The 18533-nt window shown below is 38.1% G+C and overlaps 1 protein-coding gene and 1 non-coding gene across 3 annotated transcripts; one reads left to right on the forward strand and one right to left on the reverse strand.

Moving 5' to 3' along the window:
- The first annotated feature begins 4154 nt into the window (after nt 1-4154).
- LOC110908386 (E3 ubiquitin-protein ligase RFWD3) lies at nt 4155-17654 on the forward strand. Of its 2 annotated transcripts, none has more exons than XM_022153319.2 (13): nt 4155-4554; nt 4724-4799; nt 6253-6342; nt 6426-6470; nt 7148-7231; nt 7383-7470; nt 7553-7599; nt 7730-7840; nt 7914-8050; nt 8143-8182; nt 9404-9466; nt 15385-15572; nt 17090-17654. In XM_022153319.2, exons 1-13 carry the CDS (start codon nt 4295-4297, stop codon nt 17559-17561), a joined length of 1701 nt encoding a protein of 566 aa, XP_022009011.1. In that variant the 5' UTR covers nt 4155-4294; the 3' UTR covers nt 17562-17654. The 2 variants fall into 2 exon arrangements, with proteins under 2 accessions (XP_022009011.1, XP_022009012.1); XM_022153320.2 differs by having other exon boundaries at nt 4156-4554; nt 7151-7231.
- LOC118487064 lies at nt 14503-14635 on the reverse strand. The gene has a single exon (XR_004880230.1). It is a non-coding gene; the product is annotated as a small nucleolar RNA Z247 (small nucleolar RNA).
- Nucleotides 17655-18533: the final 879 nt, after the last annotated feature.

Below are 18533 nucleotides of genomic sequence, written 5' to 3' on the forward strand. Positions count from 1 at the left end.
TAAATGATTTGTATACTAGGAATCGACCCACATGTTTGTATTGAATGAGGTTCTTGTAAATCGTTTAGGATGATAATCGGCTATTATATATGTGAATCGGATGAGTATAATCGGCTGTTGTATGATGTTTTTCGGATGGATATTGTTCACATGTTTGATGATTAGGAATCAAGAACACGAATTTAGACTATATATTTAAACGTTTTGAACATTGTTCATGTTGAATCGGATTAGGGTTCATATGAATTAGTGATATAATTGCTTGTTGATCGAGAATTAACATGTTGAGAAACTGATTTCCTGTTGATTGATCTGTTTTCGAAACTGCCAAGATGTTTGCTGATATTTAGGAATTGATTGAGCTGCAAAATATGGAAATCTGTTACAATTTGCTAGTCTCGACACGGTTGCGAGTCGAGAACCCTCAGTCTCGACTCGAGACCACATTATCGACACACAACAGCACAAGCCGAGACCACGGTTGCGGGTCCGGTTGCGACTCGAGACCGTGTAGTCTCGACCAGACAATAACAACTCGAGACCATCCCAGTTGCGACTCGAGACCTCAAAACTGAAACACCTCGAGACCGACTAGTCTCGACTCGAGATCGATAGTCTCGACTCGAGACCGACAACACTTGCACATCTTATTGGACTTTCACTGTTGCAAGCCCAACTGATTTGGGCCGGACACATGGACTCATTTACGTGACTTTGCTATTGATGGACTGCCATGATTTTTCGTGTATGCCATGATCAATACTTGTATGCAACTAGATGGAATATGTGTAGAAAACGTACGTGCACTACTTGAATACGAACCTAACTTTATATGGTAACCATGGTAGGACGTGGTTGACCACCAAATAGCTTGATTTAACTTGTCTGTGTATCTGCCGAGCAACCCAAGGTGAGTTCACACTCTTACCAAGGCATGGGATTCCCGGGGTGTTGGGAATGGGATTGAAAGGATAAGGTTGAATAGATTCATACGGATACCATTACTAGACTACCATACCATCGTCCTCAGTTGTGCAGGATACATACGTAAAACCTACGTATACCTAAGCTACTCACTGTCCTTAGGTTGCGAAGGACACTCACATAAAACCTACGTGAACGGATACTCACTACTGCCTCGGTTGTGTCAGGCACGTACGTAAAACCTACGTAAACCCCCACGTACCCCTATCCTCGGTTGTGAAGGATACTTACGTAAATCCTACGTAAATTGTACGTATTATTGTTCTCGGAATATGTAGAACACTTATGGTAACGCATAGTCTAGTGGATTAATAACATGGGAAGCCCCCACCAATAGAAACCTATATCGGCCCAGTAGAGCCACCTGATACTCATGAACTTACCTTTTACGCATTTACTTTCTGTGAACTCGCTCAACTAGTTGTTGACTCTCTGCTGCATGCCTTGCAGGACCTTAGGTACTAAAGGAGCTTGCACAAGGAGGAGCAGGTCGTTGTGGGAATTGGATCGTGAACAAACACTTATTACTTTTCATACATTAACATTATGTTTGGGTTTATACTTTATGCTTCCGCTACATTTACTTATGTTGGTTTTAACAAACACCTTTCGTATTGAAGGATAACTTTTACTATTTAACTACATGTTCAATATGATTAGTGGCTTGATCCTGGTCATGTCACGCCTCCAAGCGGTGGTACTCCGCGGGTGGATTTTGGGGGTGTGACAAATATTACCTCTGTTTGAAGCAATTGAATTTCAGAAAGAAAACAGTTCCTCTAATGCACACATTACTGAGAGTAGATCGCAACAAATAACTGTGTCCGAACCAATTCAATCTCCTATCCTACAAATAGTTGAGGAGGTTGTCCCCGTTGAGTATTACGAAACTCTTGGTGGTAGTTCAAGTGGAGCAACCACTACAACTGTTGAACCCATTGGTGATCAGTTGGACGGTGGTTACATCATTAAGACTCCCTTGAAGGCAACTACTGATAAGGTTACAACTGTAATCTCTGTTTCAGTGGGAAGTCCCTAGAACGAAGAAAAAGGGGCATCTGTTTCTAATGATATGGAGAGTTCTCCTATTATCAAAACAAATACAACCACTACAGGTGGGAATTCAGATGATCCTATTAAAGTAGGTGATGAATTAACTTATAAGGATTTGATGGTTAGATTGTCTACCATTGAAACAGATGTTGCTGAAATGAAAGAATTGATTAAGCAAATGATAGAGCTTTTTAAAATTCAACCTACCAGACATGAAATTGCCAATGAGCTTTGGAATTCTATGCAACCCATCCTTTAAGCTCAGAGGAATTTGGCTGAAAGTAACCGCAATTTCAGTTTGGAGTTTATCAGAAATTTGGTTGATGCTATAAAGACACACAAGCAGACATTATGAACACTAAGGAACATCTGTTGGAACTTACTGGCTCCACGTCTACATCAATCTTTGAGAAAGATGACGATGATGATAATGATGCCAAAAAGGGGGAGAAAGATTTATTGAGAAAGTTGCCACCAGATTCAAAAGCTAATCCTACAGAAATTGTATCCGCTGCTCAACCTAAATCCCAACCTTCTCCAAAAAAACCACCACAAAAGAAGGAGAAAATACCTTCCACACCATCATCACCCATTTTGTCAATAGATGCTGGGAACACAAAAGTATCAGCAGATGTTTACCAAACAGCTGCTGAGACACCAGTTGTCTCAGCAAAAGTTTCTCAAACATCTGCCATGATCATTTTCACTACACCAACCACAATCTAACCATCTCCAACATCACAAAGATTTCCCATACATTCATCTTCACTACCAAAACATTCTCCTTCACCAGAAATCATCTCCACACGTAAGAGAAAAACTCATATCGCTAGAATCACAAAAATGAACAATAATCCTCTAGTAAAGCCAACTCAACCTAATTGGAAGAAAGTCAAAACAATGGATTCAGATGAGGTATTGAAGTTTAAAAGAATGAGAGCAGAGCTTGTGGCTGCTGATTATGGTTTAGTTAGATCCATTGCCAGATGGTCTAAACTGAAGATAGTTGAGACCTACAAAAAGCTGGAAGAAGTTAGAGCTGAACATTCAAATGTTCTTCTAAACTCAGTCTATCCTACAACTGCTGCTCTGTCTCCAAAAATCGGTACTCCGAAAAACCTTCTCTCATCATCTGATTTGTCCGAATCAATTACAAATTTAGTTAGCAGACCACAATCACCAAACTCATCTTCAATAATTCTTTGCCCAAGAAAACCAATTGATCCAAAAATAGTAAAGTGGAAGTCATGCTCAAAAACCCAAGTATTGACTTTGATCAGATCAGATGGCAGTGTTGAAGGGATTAAAATGGATAGTGCATATAATCTGAATGCATACGATCTCCAAGATTTGTTGGACCTTCAACTTGAGAGGGATGATGAAGAAGACATGTTCTCCCTGGACTTTGAACTACAATTCAAAGGACAAATCAGGGAGATGTTGATGAGAAATAAAAATCAGTAATAAAGAATGGTTTTCGTATCATCTGTTGTATAGGGAGATTGTTGGATCAGCAGCTGTTACATTGTTTGCAGTAGCATATTTAACCAGATCACAACATGCAGCGAAGGACATGTTGCTGCGTAACAAATTCTTGAGTGAGATTTGATGTGTGTTGTTTAGGCAGGTGCTCGTATGTTCTTAGTTAATGTTTGTTAAAGTTAAGTTGTATTCGAATTTTATTAAGTTTGTTAGACATCTTTCATATGTACTTATGTTTATAACAATTTATATTGTCAATGGGTGGATACTCTCTTTTATAAATAAAAGAATGGAAATAATCATATGTAACTGATGAATTTTATTAAGTTTGTTATACATCTTTTATTAACTTTGTTAACTTTGTTAAATATCTTTTATATTTACTTATATAGTTGTCTTTTAGCTCTAATAGATAACACGTTTTGGTACAATATCTATATACATATCTATATGTTCTGTCAATATATGTTATGCATGGTTTTCTAAAACGACCCATGTTTAGACAAGGGTCTTACCGCTAATATAAGCTAATAAGCATAACAAACAAACACCAATTTAAACTTATTTTATAAAAAAAAGGTTAAAAAAACTATAAACTTTGTTAAAGCTAGGCCAACGCCAAACACCCCTAGGTATAAAAATTAGAAAACCAAGCATTCCCGCCAAATAATGGGCTAGGGTTCCAGATTGCCCCCAAAAAGAAGATTTTGGTCCGCGTAGTTGTTCTTTGGCGATTTCACAGAGAAAGAAAGAAAGTAGATCCATCCAGTGGAAGATGGAGTATGTGGATATGATCGCGATTGAAGACCAGCAGGACGAAGAAGAACATGAAGAGGAAGAGGAAGAGGAAGAGGAAGAGGAAGAAAGTGAAGAGGCGGAGTGGATTCCGTCGTCATCTAGGGTTTCAGGGAATGATAAGAAGTCGTCTAAAGAGGTGGTTGTATGTGGTGATGATGACTTCAATCTTGACATCGAAGGCTTGTGCTGTCCAATTTGTACTGAACCATGGACAACCGGTGGGCTGCATCAAATTTCGTATGAATAATGCATTTCTTGTTGCTTTTTTTTTTGGTTTTAGGTTTCCCACTTGCATAATCATCATAGGTTTACACTTGATTTTGCTCACCTCAATCATTAATGGGGAAACCACAAGTTAAGTTGTGTGTTTTGGACGAGCTAAAGACTTCCATTAACTTCTCTGCAGTTGTCTTCCTTGTGGGCACATATATGGCTTGTCATGTATAAAGAAGTGGATTCAACAACGTTCAAGATCTGCCAAGGTTTGTCTGTCATCAGTGGCGAAGCTTGAAAATTTCCACCGGGGGTGGAGGTGTACAAATCGGTTAATCGGTTATTAAAAAACCGGTTTAAAAAAAAACCGGTTTTTTCACCCAAAATAAAAACCGGTTTTTTTTTTATAACCGGTTCCGGTTACTAACCGGTTTTTGAGGTCCAAAACAATAACCGGTATAACTGGTTGGGACCGGTTTTTAACCGGTTTTTCCCAAAAAAACCGGTTTTTACCGGTTTTTTTAATAACCGGTTCGGTTAATAACCGGTTTTTGAAGTCAAGAATAGTAACCGGTATAAAAACCGGCGGTTAAAAAAACCGGTTAAAAAAAACCGGTTATAAAAAAACCGGTTAAAAAAAAAAACCAGTTTCGGTTTTTTTTTCCGGTTTCGGTTCTAAAACCAGTTTTTTTGTACACCTCTACCGAGGGGGTCCAAAGTCACCGGACGTAAAAGTATATACCTAAAAAAAATATTTTTTTTTATAAAACCGGGGGGTCGAAAATGTATATACCTAAAAAATTCTATACGAAACGTACATACATAACACTACTAGGGTAAAGTTCTTGTACAAATAATCTTAACATACTAAACATACAAATTGAAGGAAAACTCAAAAAGACAAGGTGGCATTTTTGTAATTATCAATAACTATCAAAGTTACTCTACAAATACCTCTAAAAAAACCTAACCACTCCCCCCACCCACAAAAAAAACCTAAACCCCCCACCCCCCAAAAACCTAAAAAAAAAACCTAACCCCCTCCCCCACCCCCCACCCAAGCTAAAATGCTAAAAACTAAACCCCCCAAAAAACCTAACCCCCCCCCCCCCCCCACCCAAGCTAAAATGCTAAAAACTAAACCCCCAAAAAACCTAAAAAATCTAAAAAAATAAAAAAAACACACAAATTATTTTATTTTATTTTTTTAACATTTTTTATTAAAAAATCGCTACTTTTAGTAGCAGCAAAAAAAAAAAGAAATTTTTTTTTTTTTTGCTAACGAAATGTAGCGATTTTTTAATAAAAAATGTTAAAAAAAAATTGTGTTTTTTTAGGTATTTTTGGTTGTAACTTTGATAGTTGGTGGTAATTACAAAAATGCCACCTTGTCTTTTTGGGTTTTCCTTCAATTTGTATGTTTAGTATGTTAAGATTATTTGTATTTGATCTTTTGCCAACACTACTAAGCGAAAAGTTTGGGGGGTCGGGCGCCCCCTCCGGCCCCTTCATAGCTGCGCCACTGTCTGTCATCAGTTGTATACATTTTATTTATAGGTGGTGCATGCTATTTTAAAAGGGGCAGATATTAAAGTGTTTTAAATCTCATAAATCATATTAGAGAAAAGTCCGCCCACCCAGTTTTGATTTATGACACGTCTTGCTTATTTTGCTACCACTACTATCTCATTTAAAAGTCTTTATATCTGAAACTGTCACCAGTGTCCTCAATGCAACAAAAAGTGTACAAGGAAAGATGTTAGAGTACTTTATGCAGAGCAGCTTCACGTTGTTGATGCAGAAGTACAAAAGGTAATCTTTTGCTGGGTAAGAGTAGGATATAACATGATTATCATTGCATCTTCTTATCAACAACCCCTTTTTTTTCCTTGCAGCAAGTGCAGTCACTCGAAGCTAAATGTGCTTCTCTTGAACAAAAGGTGGTACAGCACTATAACTACTTACCCAAAGCATGCTTAATATGTGATTGGATATTTCTTTTTTACTTTTCCACATTATGTAATTAGGAACATCTATGCGACTATGCATACATTATTTTAATGAACAATACTTTCATAAGGGTTTCGTTATGTGTAGATTTTGGTGTAAACCAATATAAGGCTAGCTGCCGTAAGGCCATTAGAAATATACTTTTGTGTGTTGTGTCCATTTTATCCACTATTTCAGAATCTCTCTCCACGTTACCTTTCATTTCACATTTCTTAGACACTTACGGCTTACCCCTTGTGAAGTACTAGGTCAATTTTTTTTTTTTACCAAACAATTCCAGACCCGATATAGATAAAGTATATAACAATAAAGACAAATCTGAATTCATGCTCGCCTGGTAGTAGTACATTACGGTTTATATTTTATATTACTCGATCTGACTGAATAATTATAACAATCTTGAAAAGTCATTCCTCTTTTGGCAGCGTTCTAAATCTGTTTTAATGTTGCTTACTTGTAAAAGGTTGCGTTGCATTTTTCTATCTATTATTGGAGGACGGGGTTCACTGATAATATCACCTTCTCAGGATACCTTTTCTAATCTTAATTGTTAAATATACACATGTATATTCAGAAGGAAGGTATCATTTTTGTATTTATTTTCTAGCAGAATGCAGTCTGCTGCAAGAAAGAAGTTGAAGCCCAGAAAAGAGAAGCTGATTTGCATCTTAAAGTGGCGAAACTAACAGAGGCATGTTTTTATATTTGTTTTTTGTTGATTACATGAGAAATAGTTGGTCTTTCTTTGCATATGCACTTCAACAGTACAGAAATACAAGGATGGTCCTGTCTTAAGCTGCTTTATAGGTTTCTCATACATGTTTAAACGTGAACTTATGCAGAAAACAAAATACCTTGAGAGGCTGTTAAAAGATAGACAAAGAGAGCCATTCGCCAGTAATCCAGGCTATCAAAGAAGAGTGATAAATGGTAACATTGTAATATATAACTATTTTTTATTTTTGTTGTTGCTCGTATATGATCTTACTGGAGTTTCTACATGACTGTATAGGCAACGGGTCTGGAAATGTATTCTGTCCAGGAGCATTCACACTACAAGTATGTCATCATCATGTGCTTTCACGTAGGAAAAAGTTAATAATAATACAACACTAATATTTATCGAATAAAAATTGAGTTAAAGACATAGATTGCTCACCAGCCTTTTAATCTAGTTATTATATTCTAGAGAGAGTTCCAGGTAGACGGAGGTCGATATTTTGACATTGATGCTTCTGGTCAACTTATGATAGTAGCTCGAAGACAAAACGGAACGGGAGGAACGAGTATACTGTCAAAAGTAAGTTTTAAGTCACACATGCATTTGTGGTTAGTTACCTGAACGTCAACACAAACCTACCTTTTACTCGCAGATAAGTTTGTTAGCTCCAAATGAAAGAGAAGATATTCATCTCCCTGCGTATACAAAGGCTGTAAGGGCCCTTTGTGTTAGACCTTGTACCAGGCTTGCACTGGTTGCTTCCTTGGGGAAAAAGTTATCAATTGTCAGGTGATAATGGTTTTTTTTCTTTGTCTTAATCGAAATACCATTGTTCCTCCTCCTGAACATATATCATGTTTCTTTGTTTATGTTGGCCTCAGTACAGAAAGCAACAACACTGTTGTTACGTATGATTTGCCGGTAAGTTCCCTTTTCAATTAAAAATACATGTGAACTAGCTGCCATTTATTGCCAAGAAGTTAGGAGCTGTGGATGATGGGTTATAATGTTCCGTTATTGGTGTTATGGCTTGTTCATACATTTAAATATCTTGATCTACTTATGAAAATTTCATCTATGGTTTTTAAAGTGAAATTGCACTAATTTTAACGTTATTTTACTAATTTCGTGAAAATAACGTTAAAAGTGGTGGACGGTTAATCATGTAGGCAAAAGATCAAATACAAATAATCTTAACATACTAAACATACAAATTGAAGGAAAACCCAAAAAGACAAGGTGACATTTTTGTAATTACCACCAACTATCAAAGTTACAACCAAAAATACCTAAAAAAACACAAATTTTTTTTTTTAACATTTTTTATTAAAAAATCGCTACATTTCGTTAGCAAAAAAAAAAAAAATTTTTTTTTTGGCTGCTACTAAAAGTAGCGATTTTTTAATAAAAAATGTTAAAAAAATAAAATAAAATAATTTGTGTGTTTTTTTTTATTTTTTTAGAATTTTTTTAGGTTTTTTGGGGGTTTAGTTTTTAGCATTTTAGCTTGGGTTGGGGGGGGGGGGTTAGGTTTTTTTAGGTTTTTGGGGGTGGGGTGGGGGGGGTGGGTTAGGTTTTTGGGGGGTGGGGGGGGGGGTTAGGTTTTTTTAGGTTTTTGGGGGGTGGGGTAGGTTTTTTTTAGGTTTTTGGGGGGTGGGGGGTTTAGGTTTTTTTTTGGGGGTGGGGGGAGTGGTTAGGTTTTTTTAGGTATATTTGTAGAGTAACTTTGATAGTTATTGATAATTACAAAAATGCCACCTTGTCTTTTTGAGTTTTCCTTCAATTTGTATGTTTAGTATGTTAAGATTATTTGTACAAGAACTTTACCCTAATCATGTATCATGTGGTGGCGTTGATAGCCTAAAGACAAAAGGGTACATGCACTAATCGGCCTTTGTCCCAATTGTTGAGTGTTATGTGCCTGTGCCTTATGTCTAAGGCTTGATGCAAAACTAATGTCGAGCCGTGGGTCTCACTGGAAGCAGCCTCTCTATTCCTACGGGGTAAAGGTAATCTTATCCTCCTCAGACCCTACCTTAGCTTTGCTGTTGGTGGGATTTACTGAGTATGATGATGATGATGATGATGTTTGTATTCTTCTGTTGACTAGCATATAATTCATGGCTGTTGTCATTTTCTTAGGCTTCTGCTTGGTCATGTTCCTGGGACGTTGACAGTCCATATCATGTTTATACAGGATTACAGGTATTTTCTATAAGTTTTACCAAGTTTTTCTTATTCAGTTTGGATGTGTAAAAATGGTATGGGCTATTGGTCTGGGTAGTGACAAGTTTTTGTACGATCCCGGAAAAGTTGACTTGAAGTATTTTTTGTTCATACCTTTTTTCAATCTTTGTCATAAATCCTAGTGTGTTAAAACTTAAATATAATTACAAATGTTTTAAGTAATAATCTTTCATAAATGAAGTTAGGAATAAAGATGTACACGTTCCAGTTTGGATGGTTTTGACGAAATTTCTTGGTCGAACTGGTAACTAAGGTTTCTAGGAAAACTAAACCGAATTGGTGGAGTTGGTTGGGTCGACCTGACCGACGAAAATGGTTCAATTTTGGTGGTTTGCTGTTTTATGTTTTTCTTTTAACACAGAATCGTACCAATAGATCTTTGAAAGTTGAGTAACACAGTAGAGGCTTAAAGAATGTTTTAGCTTTTTAAGTAGAACGGGTTTATCCACAAAAGTGAAAAATATAGAGCACAAAATTGGTTAAATTATTAATAATATAACAGTTCAAAACGTGTTATAACTTAAAATACGTATACATATTATAATGGCCAGATTCCTATATGTGAAAAAAAAAAACAAATTTATTTTTATAGCAGTTGAATAGCGTAAAAAAAGTTGGTTTTATTATTATTTTTTAAAAATCTTTGCTGGTTCCAAACCGTAAACCGAGTTGTGAAACCTGGTTTTCCAAAGTCTAAACCATAAACCGGACCAGTTCACTTTTATGTTTTAACCCTTCCTAATTGGTCAATTTAGATTGGTTTGGGTGTTCGGGCGGTCTCAACGGTTTTTGAACATCCCTAGTTAGGAAGGTTAATGGTTGGAATTTGGAGAAGCACATTTGGTTACTAATCACCTGGCTATCAAATTTCTTTTGCTTTTTTTTCATGTTTTACTCGTTTGAGATAAAACATAACTGAATTGTTTGTCAAATATAAGAAATTGAGTTGAAATCGAGCCGGGGGTCTCACTGGAAGCAGCCTCTCTATTCCTATGGGGTAGAGGTAAGGCTGTCTACATCTACCCTCCTCAGACCCTACCTTAGCTTTGCTATTGGTGGGATTTACTGAGTATGATGATGAGTTGAAATTGCCTGCCACTTCTTTAGTTGGATTACATATTATGGTGTTATTGGAATATTATATTTAGGGTTTTTGTATTGAGCCCACGGGCCTGGTTTATTTCTATATGTTGTAACCCTATTTGGGCGTGGTTTATCTGTATTGTATTCCAAATTTCTATAACAGGTATGAGAATGATAATTCTGTTGTGTGTTGTATTGCTGTACAAAGGAGCCTTATATAGGCAGATTACATCATGGAAAGAGAGATAGTACAGGAGCTAAATTAGGCTAAAAGATATTAACTGAAATATACATTCTATACATATGTTTTGACTAGGTATTCAAGCCTTGATTATTGCATTGCCTTATACGCCCCCGCAAGATGGAGGATCCGTCGGAAACGCCAATCTTGGAGCGATTTTGCAGAAACGGTGTCCGTGACAGTGGCTTAGTTAACATATCAGCAAGTTGATCTTTTGAGTTGATGTGGAGCACACGAAGAAGCCCACTCGTAACCTGTTCTCGAACAAAGTGGTAGTCAAGTGCCACATGCTTCATGCGGGAGTGATAGATAGGGTTTGCACAAAGATACGTTGCTCCGGTGTTGTCACAGAAGAGGGTCGGCGGCTGAGTTGTAGTAATGCCGAGTTCTTGCAAGAGGTGTTTGAGCCATGTTAGTTCGGCTGATGCATTGGCTAGCGCTTTGTACTCAGCTTCGGTGGATGATCTAGAAACCGACTTTTGCCGGGCAGATTTCCAGGAGATAATATTGGTGCCAAGGTAAAGTATGTAAGCTGTAGTGGACCGACCAGCGTCATTTGTACCCCCCCAATCAGAATCCGAAAAGGCCGAGAGTGTTAAAGGAGAATTACGGTTAAGAAAGAGACCATGATGGATGGTTCCTTTGAGATAGCGAAGGACACGTTTGAGAGCTTGCCAATGGGCTTGGCGTGGGTTATGCATAAATTGAGAAAGCTTGTTGACAGGAAAGGAGATGTCAGGACGGGTAAAGGCTAGATATTGAAGGGAGCCAACAAGCTTGCGGTACGGAGTAGCATCAACCGAGGGAGAGGGGTCGGTAGCACATAACGGGTCGGATGTGCTAAGAGGTGTGGTGACAATTTTTGCTCCATCCATTTTGAATTGGTGTAAGATGTCTTGGATGTGTCTGTGTTGAGATAGAAAGAGCCCGGTAGATGTGGGAATAACCTCGACACCAAGGAAGTGGTGGAGCATTCCAAGGTCCTTGACAGAAAATTTGTTGCTTAAGGATTGAATGAAGTGATCAAGAAACTTGGGTTGATTTCCTGTGAGAACGATATCATCTACATAAACCATGAAATAGCAAGTAGTGTTATGGCGATTGTAGATAAAAAGGGAGGCATCCGATAGGGATTTGTGAAATCCAAATTGGAGGAGAAAGTTTGTGAGCTCATTGTACCAAGCTCGAGGAGCTTGCTTTAGACCATAAAGAGATTTCTTGAGCTTACAAACATGGTTGGGAAACTGAGGATGAACATATCCGGGTGGCTGAACCATAAAGACATCCTCATGGAGTATGCCATGCAAAAAGGCGTTATTAACGTCTAGTTGACGAAGGGGCCAATTCTTTGATAAAGCAATTGAAAGAATGGTACGGATGGTGACCGGCTTTGTGACGGGACTAAAAGTTTCAAAGTAATCCTTCCCGTACTGTTGATGGAAACCTTTGGCAACAAAGCGAGCTTTGTATTTGTCGATAGAGCCGTCGGGATTGCGTTTGATACGGTACACCCATTTACACCCAATGGGGGTGGTAGAGGTATGTGGAACAAGTTCCCATGTGGCATTTTGAAGAAGAGCATTAAACTCACAATCCATGGCGGCTCGCCACTTCTGGTCCTTAAGAGCTTGGGTGTGGGAGGTTGGTTCAAGGGTTGGTGGGATGGGATGAGTTGTGGTGGTGTTAACCACGTTGGGGTTAAAGTACTTGGAGTTTGGTTTGCGGGTGCGTTGTGGACGAGAGTTAACAGGTGGAGGGGATGGGATGGAAGAATGAGAGGTGTTTGATGAAGGGGAGTCGGTGGAGGGGGTGGCGGATGAAGATTCGGTGTCAGAAGAGGATATGGATGGTGTAGTGGGTTCAGTTGGAGCAGTGGAGGTAGTGGGTGAGGGTGGCAAGGAGGAGGTGTGGTTAGGAGGAATAGGGGTGTGAGTTGTGGTGGGCGAAGTAGGGGGGTTAGGGGGTAGGATATGAGTAGGTGTAGGAGTGTGAGAGGGTAAAGGAGATGAGGGAGGGTGAATGGTGAGTTCGGTAACCGAAGGAAGCGTAATGGCGGGTGTGGAGTGAAAGGGGAAGACATGTTCAACAAACTCAACATGTCGAGAGTGATAAAGACGATGAGATACGGGGTCATAGCATTTAAAGGCGGATTTAGAGGAGGAATATCCAAGGAAAATACATTTGGTAGATCTTGGATGAAGTTTGGATGAAGCGTAGGGTCGTAGCCAGGGAAAGCATAAACAACCAAAAGGTTTTAGTTTGGTGTATTTGGGATTTGTTTTGTATAATCGAGTAAAAGGTGATAGATGATCAAGGACCGGTGTGGGAAGGCGATTTATAAGGTATACAACGGTTTGAAAGGCATGTGTCCAGAAATGGAGGGGTAAGTTTGCATGATAGAGAAGGGACAAACCGGTTTCAACGATGTGACGATGGCGTCGTTCGGCAACGCCATTTTGTTCAGGGGTATGTGGGGGAGTGGTGAAGTGAGAAATCCCATTTGTTTGAAGGTAGGGGATGATGCCTATGTACTCACCTCCATTATCCGAAAACAGAGAGACGAGGGGTGTGCCAAAAAATTTTTCAACTAAGGTTTTGAATTGAGGAAAGAGGATGGAAACATCCGATTTTTGTTTCATTGGATATAACCATGTGTATTTTGAAAAATAATCAACAAATATGACGTAGTAAGTGTAACCATCATTTGAGGTTTGGACAGGTCCCCACACATCAGAGTAGACAAGTTCCAATGGTTTGGAGACTGTGAATGAGTTTGGACCAAAAGGTAATTTATGGCTTTTATTGATAGAACAAGCATCACAATGAAAAGGGACATTTTTATTACAATTAAGCCCTAATTTATTAAGTAAGGGTTTTAGAACTTTAATTGACGGATGACCAAGCTTGTGATGCCATAAAAGTAGCGACCCGGATGTTTTGGTACTAGAATTGATTTGCTTGTGATGGTGTCGAGTGAAACTAGGAGCATAGTAAACGTCATGGATGTTCACTCCCCGCATTAGAGGCGCCCCCGTGCGAAGATCCTTCACCAAGAAATGAAAAGGAAAAAAATCAACAGAAACTTTGTTAGTTTTGCAAAGTTTGGCAACAGAGACAAGATTATGACGTAAGTGAGGGACAAGCAAGACATCTTTTAATGATAAGGAACGAGTATTAGTGGGAATGGACGAGTGACCAATGTGAGAGATGGGAAGAGTTTTACCGTTTCCTAACACAATTTCATCGGGTCCCCCGTATTCCGAAAGAGAGTGTAAAAATGACTGGTCATGGGCAGCATGGTTTGAGGCTCCGCTATCAAACATTGAAGGTGGTGCGTGAGATGAGCTTGCCATTGAAGTGTTGACTATCGGATTTGCAGATTTGGAGATATTATGATCTTTTAAAAACTGTGTAAGCTTCCTGCACTCCTTAGTGTCATGACCTGTGATATTGCAAAAGTGGCAAAACAAATTATTTCGATTAGTCCGATAAGTGGTGTTCGGTTGAGGACGATTGGACCTGGGCCCAACGTTATTGGGCCTGTATGAATTTCGCCCCTCATGGAGCCCACTTCTTCCATCAGATGCACGTGAATAAGGGCGCTGCCTTTGAGTGGTATTAACAGTGGGAATTATTTGAGATGGTGTGGTTTCCAATAATGTCCTCTCATGGTCAACAAGCTTCTCAAACAAGTCAGAGAAACTAATGGAAGTATCTCTCATTTTCACAGCTGCTACAACCTGTTTGTAATCATCACCTAGATGAGTGATGATGTGAACAATTAGGTCATCATCATCGACTGGTTTTTGGGCAAGGGCCAATTCGTCGGCGATGGATTTCATTTCCCGAAGGTATTCAGCCACCGGTTTGTTGCCTTTGGTGGTGGTTGCCAATTTTGAGCGAAGAGAGATGATTCGAGATCTGGAGACTCCAGCATAGGTCTCGGTGAGACGTTTGAATAATTCAAGGGAGGTTTCAGCGGACGAGACAATGGGCAGGATGTTGGCTGAGCAGCTTCCGAGCAGAGCACCGAGGAGATTTTGGTCCTGACGGAACCATAGGCGATAGTTAGGGTTGGGTTTGTTATCGATAATTTTTGGTGGTGGGGTTGTACGGCCATCAACGAACTGTTCAAGTTCTAGGCCAGTGAGGGTTGCCAGAACCTGTTTCCGCCAACTAGTGAAGTTATCGGAGGTTAGTTGAATGGGGAAGTGAGTGTGGGTGGAGAGATTGATGATTGTGGTGGCTGCCATGGCTGATCAGAAACAGAGGATTTGGATCGGAGTAACTCGGAGGAGCTTTGTTAGAGCTCTGATACCATATAACAGGTATGAGAATGATAATTCTGTTGTGTGTTGTATTGCTGTACAAAGGAGCCTTATATAGGCAGATTACATCATGGAAAGAGAGATAGTACAGGAGCTAAATTAGGCTAAAAGATATTAACTGAAATATACATTCTATACATATGTTTTGACTAGGTATTCAAGCCTTGATTATTGCATTGCCTTATAATTTCTAATAGTGGTTTGTTTTTGCATATGCAATGCAGAATGGCATGGTTATGTCTTTTGACACACGTCAAACGAAGGAACCCTTGGAAACCAGGATTGGGCTGTCCTGCAATCCCGTTCACACTTTGATCTCTGTTGCGCCTGATTCATCATCTGGTACAACAACCCTTCTCTCTGCCTCTCAAATTGGTATCTGTGAGTGGAACATCGGTAGCAGTGAAGAAAGGTATTCATAATATTGTTTGCTTTTTAAAATTCCATATATATTAGAAAACAATTGGAACCCATATACCCATCTTGCCTGGGGTGTTAATTTGTGTTTGTGGGTTGGTGAGCCGAACCCGACATGGAACCGGAATTTTGACATGAACACGACATGCTTATTCTCGGGTCATGAAAACCGTCAGTTTAACCCTGTTTTTTTAACATGTTAATATTCTAAAATTACAAAGGTACAACCAAAAATACACGTGTAAAACCTAATGCTCATTTCTCTGTTTTTTTTTTGTTAAATTTTTGGATTAATTTCATGTATACCCTTACAAACTTCAAAAATTTCATATATACCCAACAAAAACGAAAAATATCATATATGCCCTTATAAAAATAAAAAATATCATACCCTTACAAAATAGTTAAAATATCAAATATACCCAATTTATTAAAAACAATGTAATAAAGAATCATTATACACATTTATTTTAACTTCTAATTTTTCATATATGCTCATCTTTTAACTTCATAGTTTTATATAACACATTTTAAGCTTAAATTTATTTTTACCCTTTTTTGTTTTTATTTTTTTTCATAAACAATAGTATACTCCATATATACAATATTTAAGCTAAATAAGTTAAGCTATAAAAGAGTATATTTAATATTTGAAGTTAAAGGTCATATATGATATTTCAAAGTTGTAGAAAAATAAAGGTAAAATTGTCTTTTATTAAATTGTTTTTAGTGAATTGGGTATATATGATATTTCAACTACTTTGTAAGGGTATATATGATATTTATAATTTTGCAGGGGTATATATGATATTTATAATTTTACAGGGGTATATATGATATTTTGCAAGTTTGTAGGGGTATATATGAAAATGCCCCTAAATTTTTTGGCTTTTCCCATAAAATACTTGAAAGTTATGAGAAAAGATATATTTTTGAGATAAGAATTAAAAAATAAACGGTCAACCCGAACATGACCGGTTTAGCTAAATGTGTTCTCGGGTTTGACCTGAACCCGCTTGCATTAAGAGGGTGTTTGGGGTTGAGTTTTGAAAATAGATTATGCGTTTTGAATAATGAGAATCAATTAACTGTAACAAAACGTGATGTTGAAAGATAGTGTTTGGATTTGATTATGTTGCTTGATATCACAATAATCAGATAATCAACTATTTGAGTGTTTGGCAAATATATATTTAAAAAAATAAACAAGTGAAAATCCTTTTCTAAACGCAAATCAAATTTTGGAAACTGCGTTTTGTTGCAGGGGGGGGGGGGGGAGCTGCTTTTGGAAAACTGCGTTTTGTAACTTTCTAAATGCAAATAATCAATTTTTTAAATTTTTGTTACCCAAACACTCAAAACTGTTATTTACGATTTCAAAACTCATTAATCTAAAAATCTCTTTCAAAACTCAACCCTAAACACCCTCTAAATAAAAAGTGTGAATATCGTGTTGTGTCGGAATTCACCTTCCTACCTGTATACATAACGACTTTCTTATGCTCATTGAAGGCCATATTTGATTCCTGAATCGAAGAATGAAGGACAAGTTTGTATATCTCTTGCACACTCGGGGGGTGATGACATTGTTGCTTCATTCCGTCCAAAGATTGAGACGTCGACTCAGATCACCGTTTCTCAATCTCCTTCCATATCTTGTGGAGTTGAGGGTTGTCATGTAGTTTACAAGAGGGGTGGGGCCCGCAGTTATCAGAAAACAGGCTCGTTAGTGGCCGAAGTCGATAGCATACGACTTCCAAAATGCAGCATTATCAACAAACCTAACCATAGTCCCATGTTTGTTGCTGCAAATGAGGTAACCTCTGACTTGGTGTTGCATGACTTATCCAAGATGGCTGTAGTTCAGCGCCTTAAAACTCCAAAGAACCAGATCTCGGATGTCAAGTGCACACAGATATGGAACTCGTCTGTAATGGGCTGTTTGAGTGGGGATGTGGTGCAGCTGTTTACTTCTTCACCCTAACGTTATTGTTTAATTTCTTTTGCTTTTTGTTTATTTAGGTTTTATACTTGTAAAGAAAATAAGCTAGTTGAAAATATGTCGTGTTTGGGTTAACATGTTTGCATCGTTTAATAAATCAAACTGTCACCATTTGAAACTAAAATAAAATTTAAAATATACTTATTTCCTGAAGTCGACTTGTCAAATTGTTTATAGCTCTTTAAACTCGTTTATTAATATGGTGTATCAGTCAAGTTCTAGCGTTCTAGCGAAAAATAACTCGTTCTCTGGCTGGGTTAACCTCCTTGTTGTGTTGCAGTTCAGTATACCCTCATTAGGATAGGCTAAATTTATCCTACATCTTGCATCTAGTAGTTTCATAAAAATTATAGAGTAAGCTATCATTTTCGTCCTGTGGTTTGTCGAAATTTGCCAGTTCCATCCAAAAAAAATTTCTTGCCATTTTCGTCCCCGACGTTCTTAAACATGCCAGATTCATCCAACTTGCTAACCCTTGTTAATTTCTTTTTTCATTTTTCACCTCTTTTATATTACCCCCTCCCCCCTTCTATCTGCCCATTCTAATTCAAAATTCATAGCCAGTCGACATAGTTTCATCGAGCCAATTGATCGACATAGTTTCATCACAGCCGATTGATCGACAGTTTCATCACATTGATTGACACAGAATTCGTTGCACCAACAGCCGATTGACATTGTGAAGAAAAATCACAGTCGTCGACACAGTGAAGAAACAATGGTGCTTTGCTCGATCTGAAAGAATGGTGTTCAAGGTTTTGGCTGAATATGTAATGTGAATCAAGGTCTTGGGTTTTGTTCACTAAAAATAAAGAACAACAGCCTTACTTCTTCAAATGGGATTCACAAGTCAACAGGTAATGCATATGATCAAAGTGTAAACCTGTAAATCCAAGGTTTTGGCTGGCAACTGTAAATCCAACCGATATTGTATTGTTCAAAGTTTGGTTGGTA

This window comes from Helianthus annuus, chromosome 14, assembly GCF_002127325.2.
Source record: "Helianthus annuus cultivar XRQ/B chromosome 14, HanXRQr2.0-SUNRISE, whole genome shotgun sequence".
NCBI lineage: Eukaryota > Viridiplantae > Streptophyta > Magnoliopsida > Asterales > Asteraceae > Helianthus > Helianthus annuus.

What these genes read in the sequence shown, in the direction of transcription:
- LOC110908386 (XM_022153319.2), top strand. Translation starts at nt 4,295, where the DNA reads ATGGAGTATGTGGATATGATCGCGATTGAAGACCAGCAGGACGAAGAA. An exon ending in AAAAAGTTATCAATTGTCAG is followed by an intron (nt 8,051 to 8,142) that starts GTGATAATGGTT and finishes TGTTGGCCTCAG; the next exon opens with TACAGAAAGCAACAACACTG. An exon ending in ATCGGTAGCAGTGAAGAAAG is followed by an intron (nt 15,573 to 17,089) that starts GTATTCATAATA and finishes TGCTCATTGAAG; the next exon opens with GCCATATTTGATTCCTGAAT.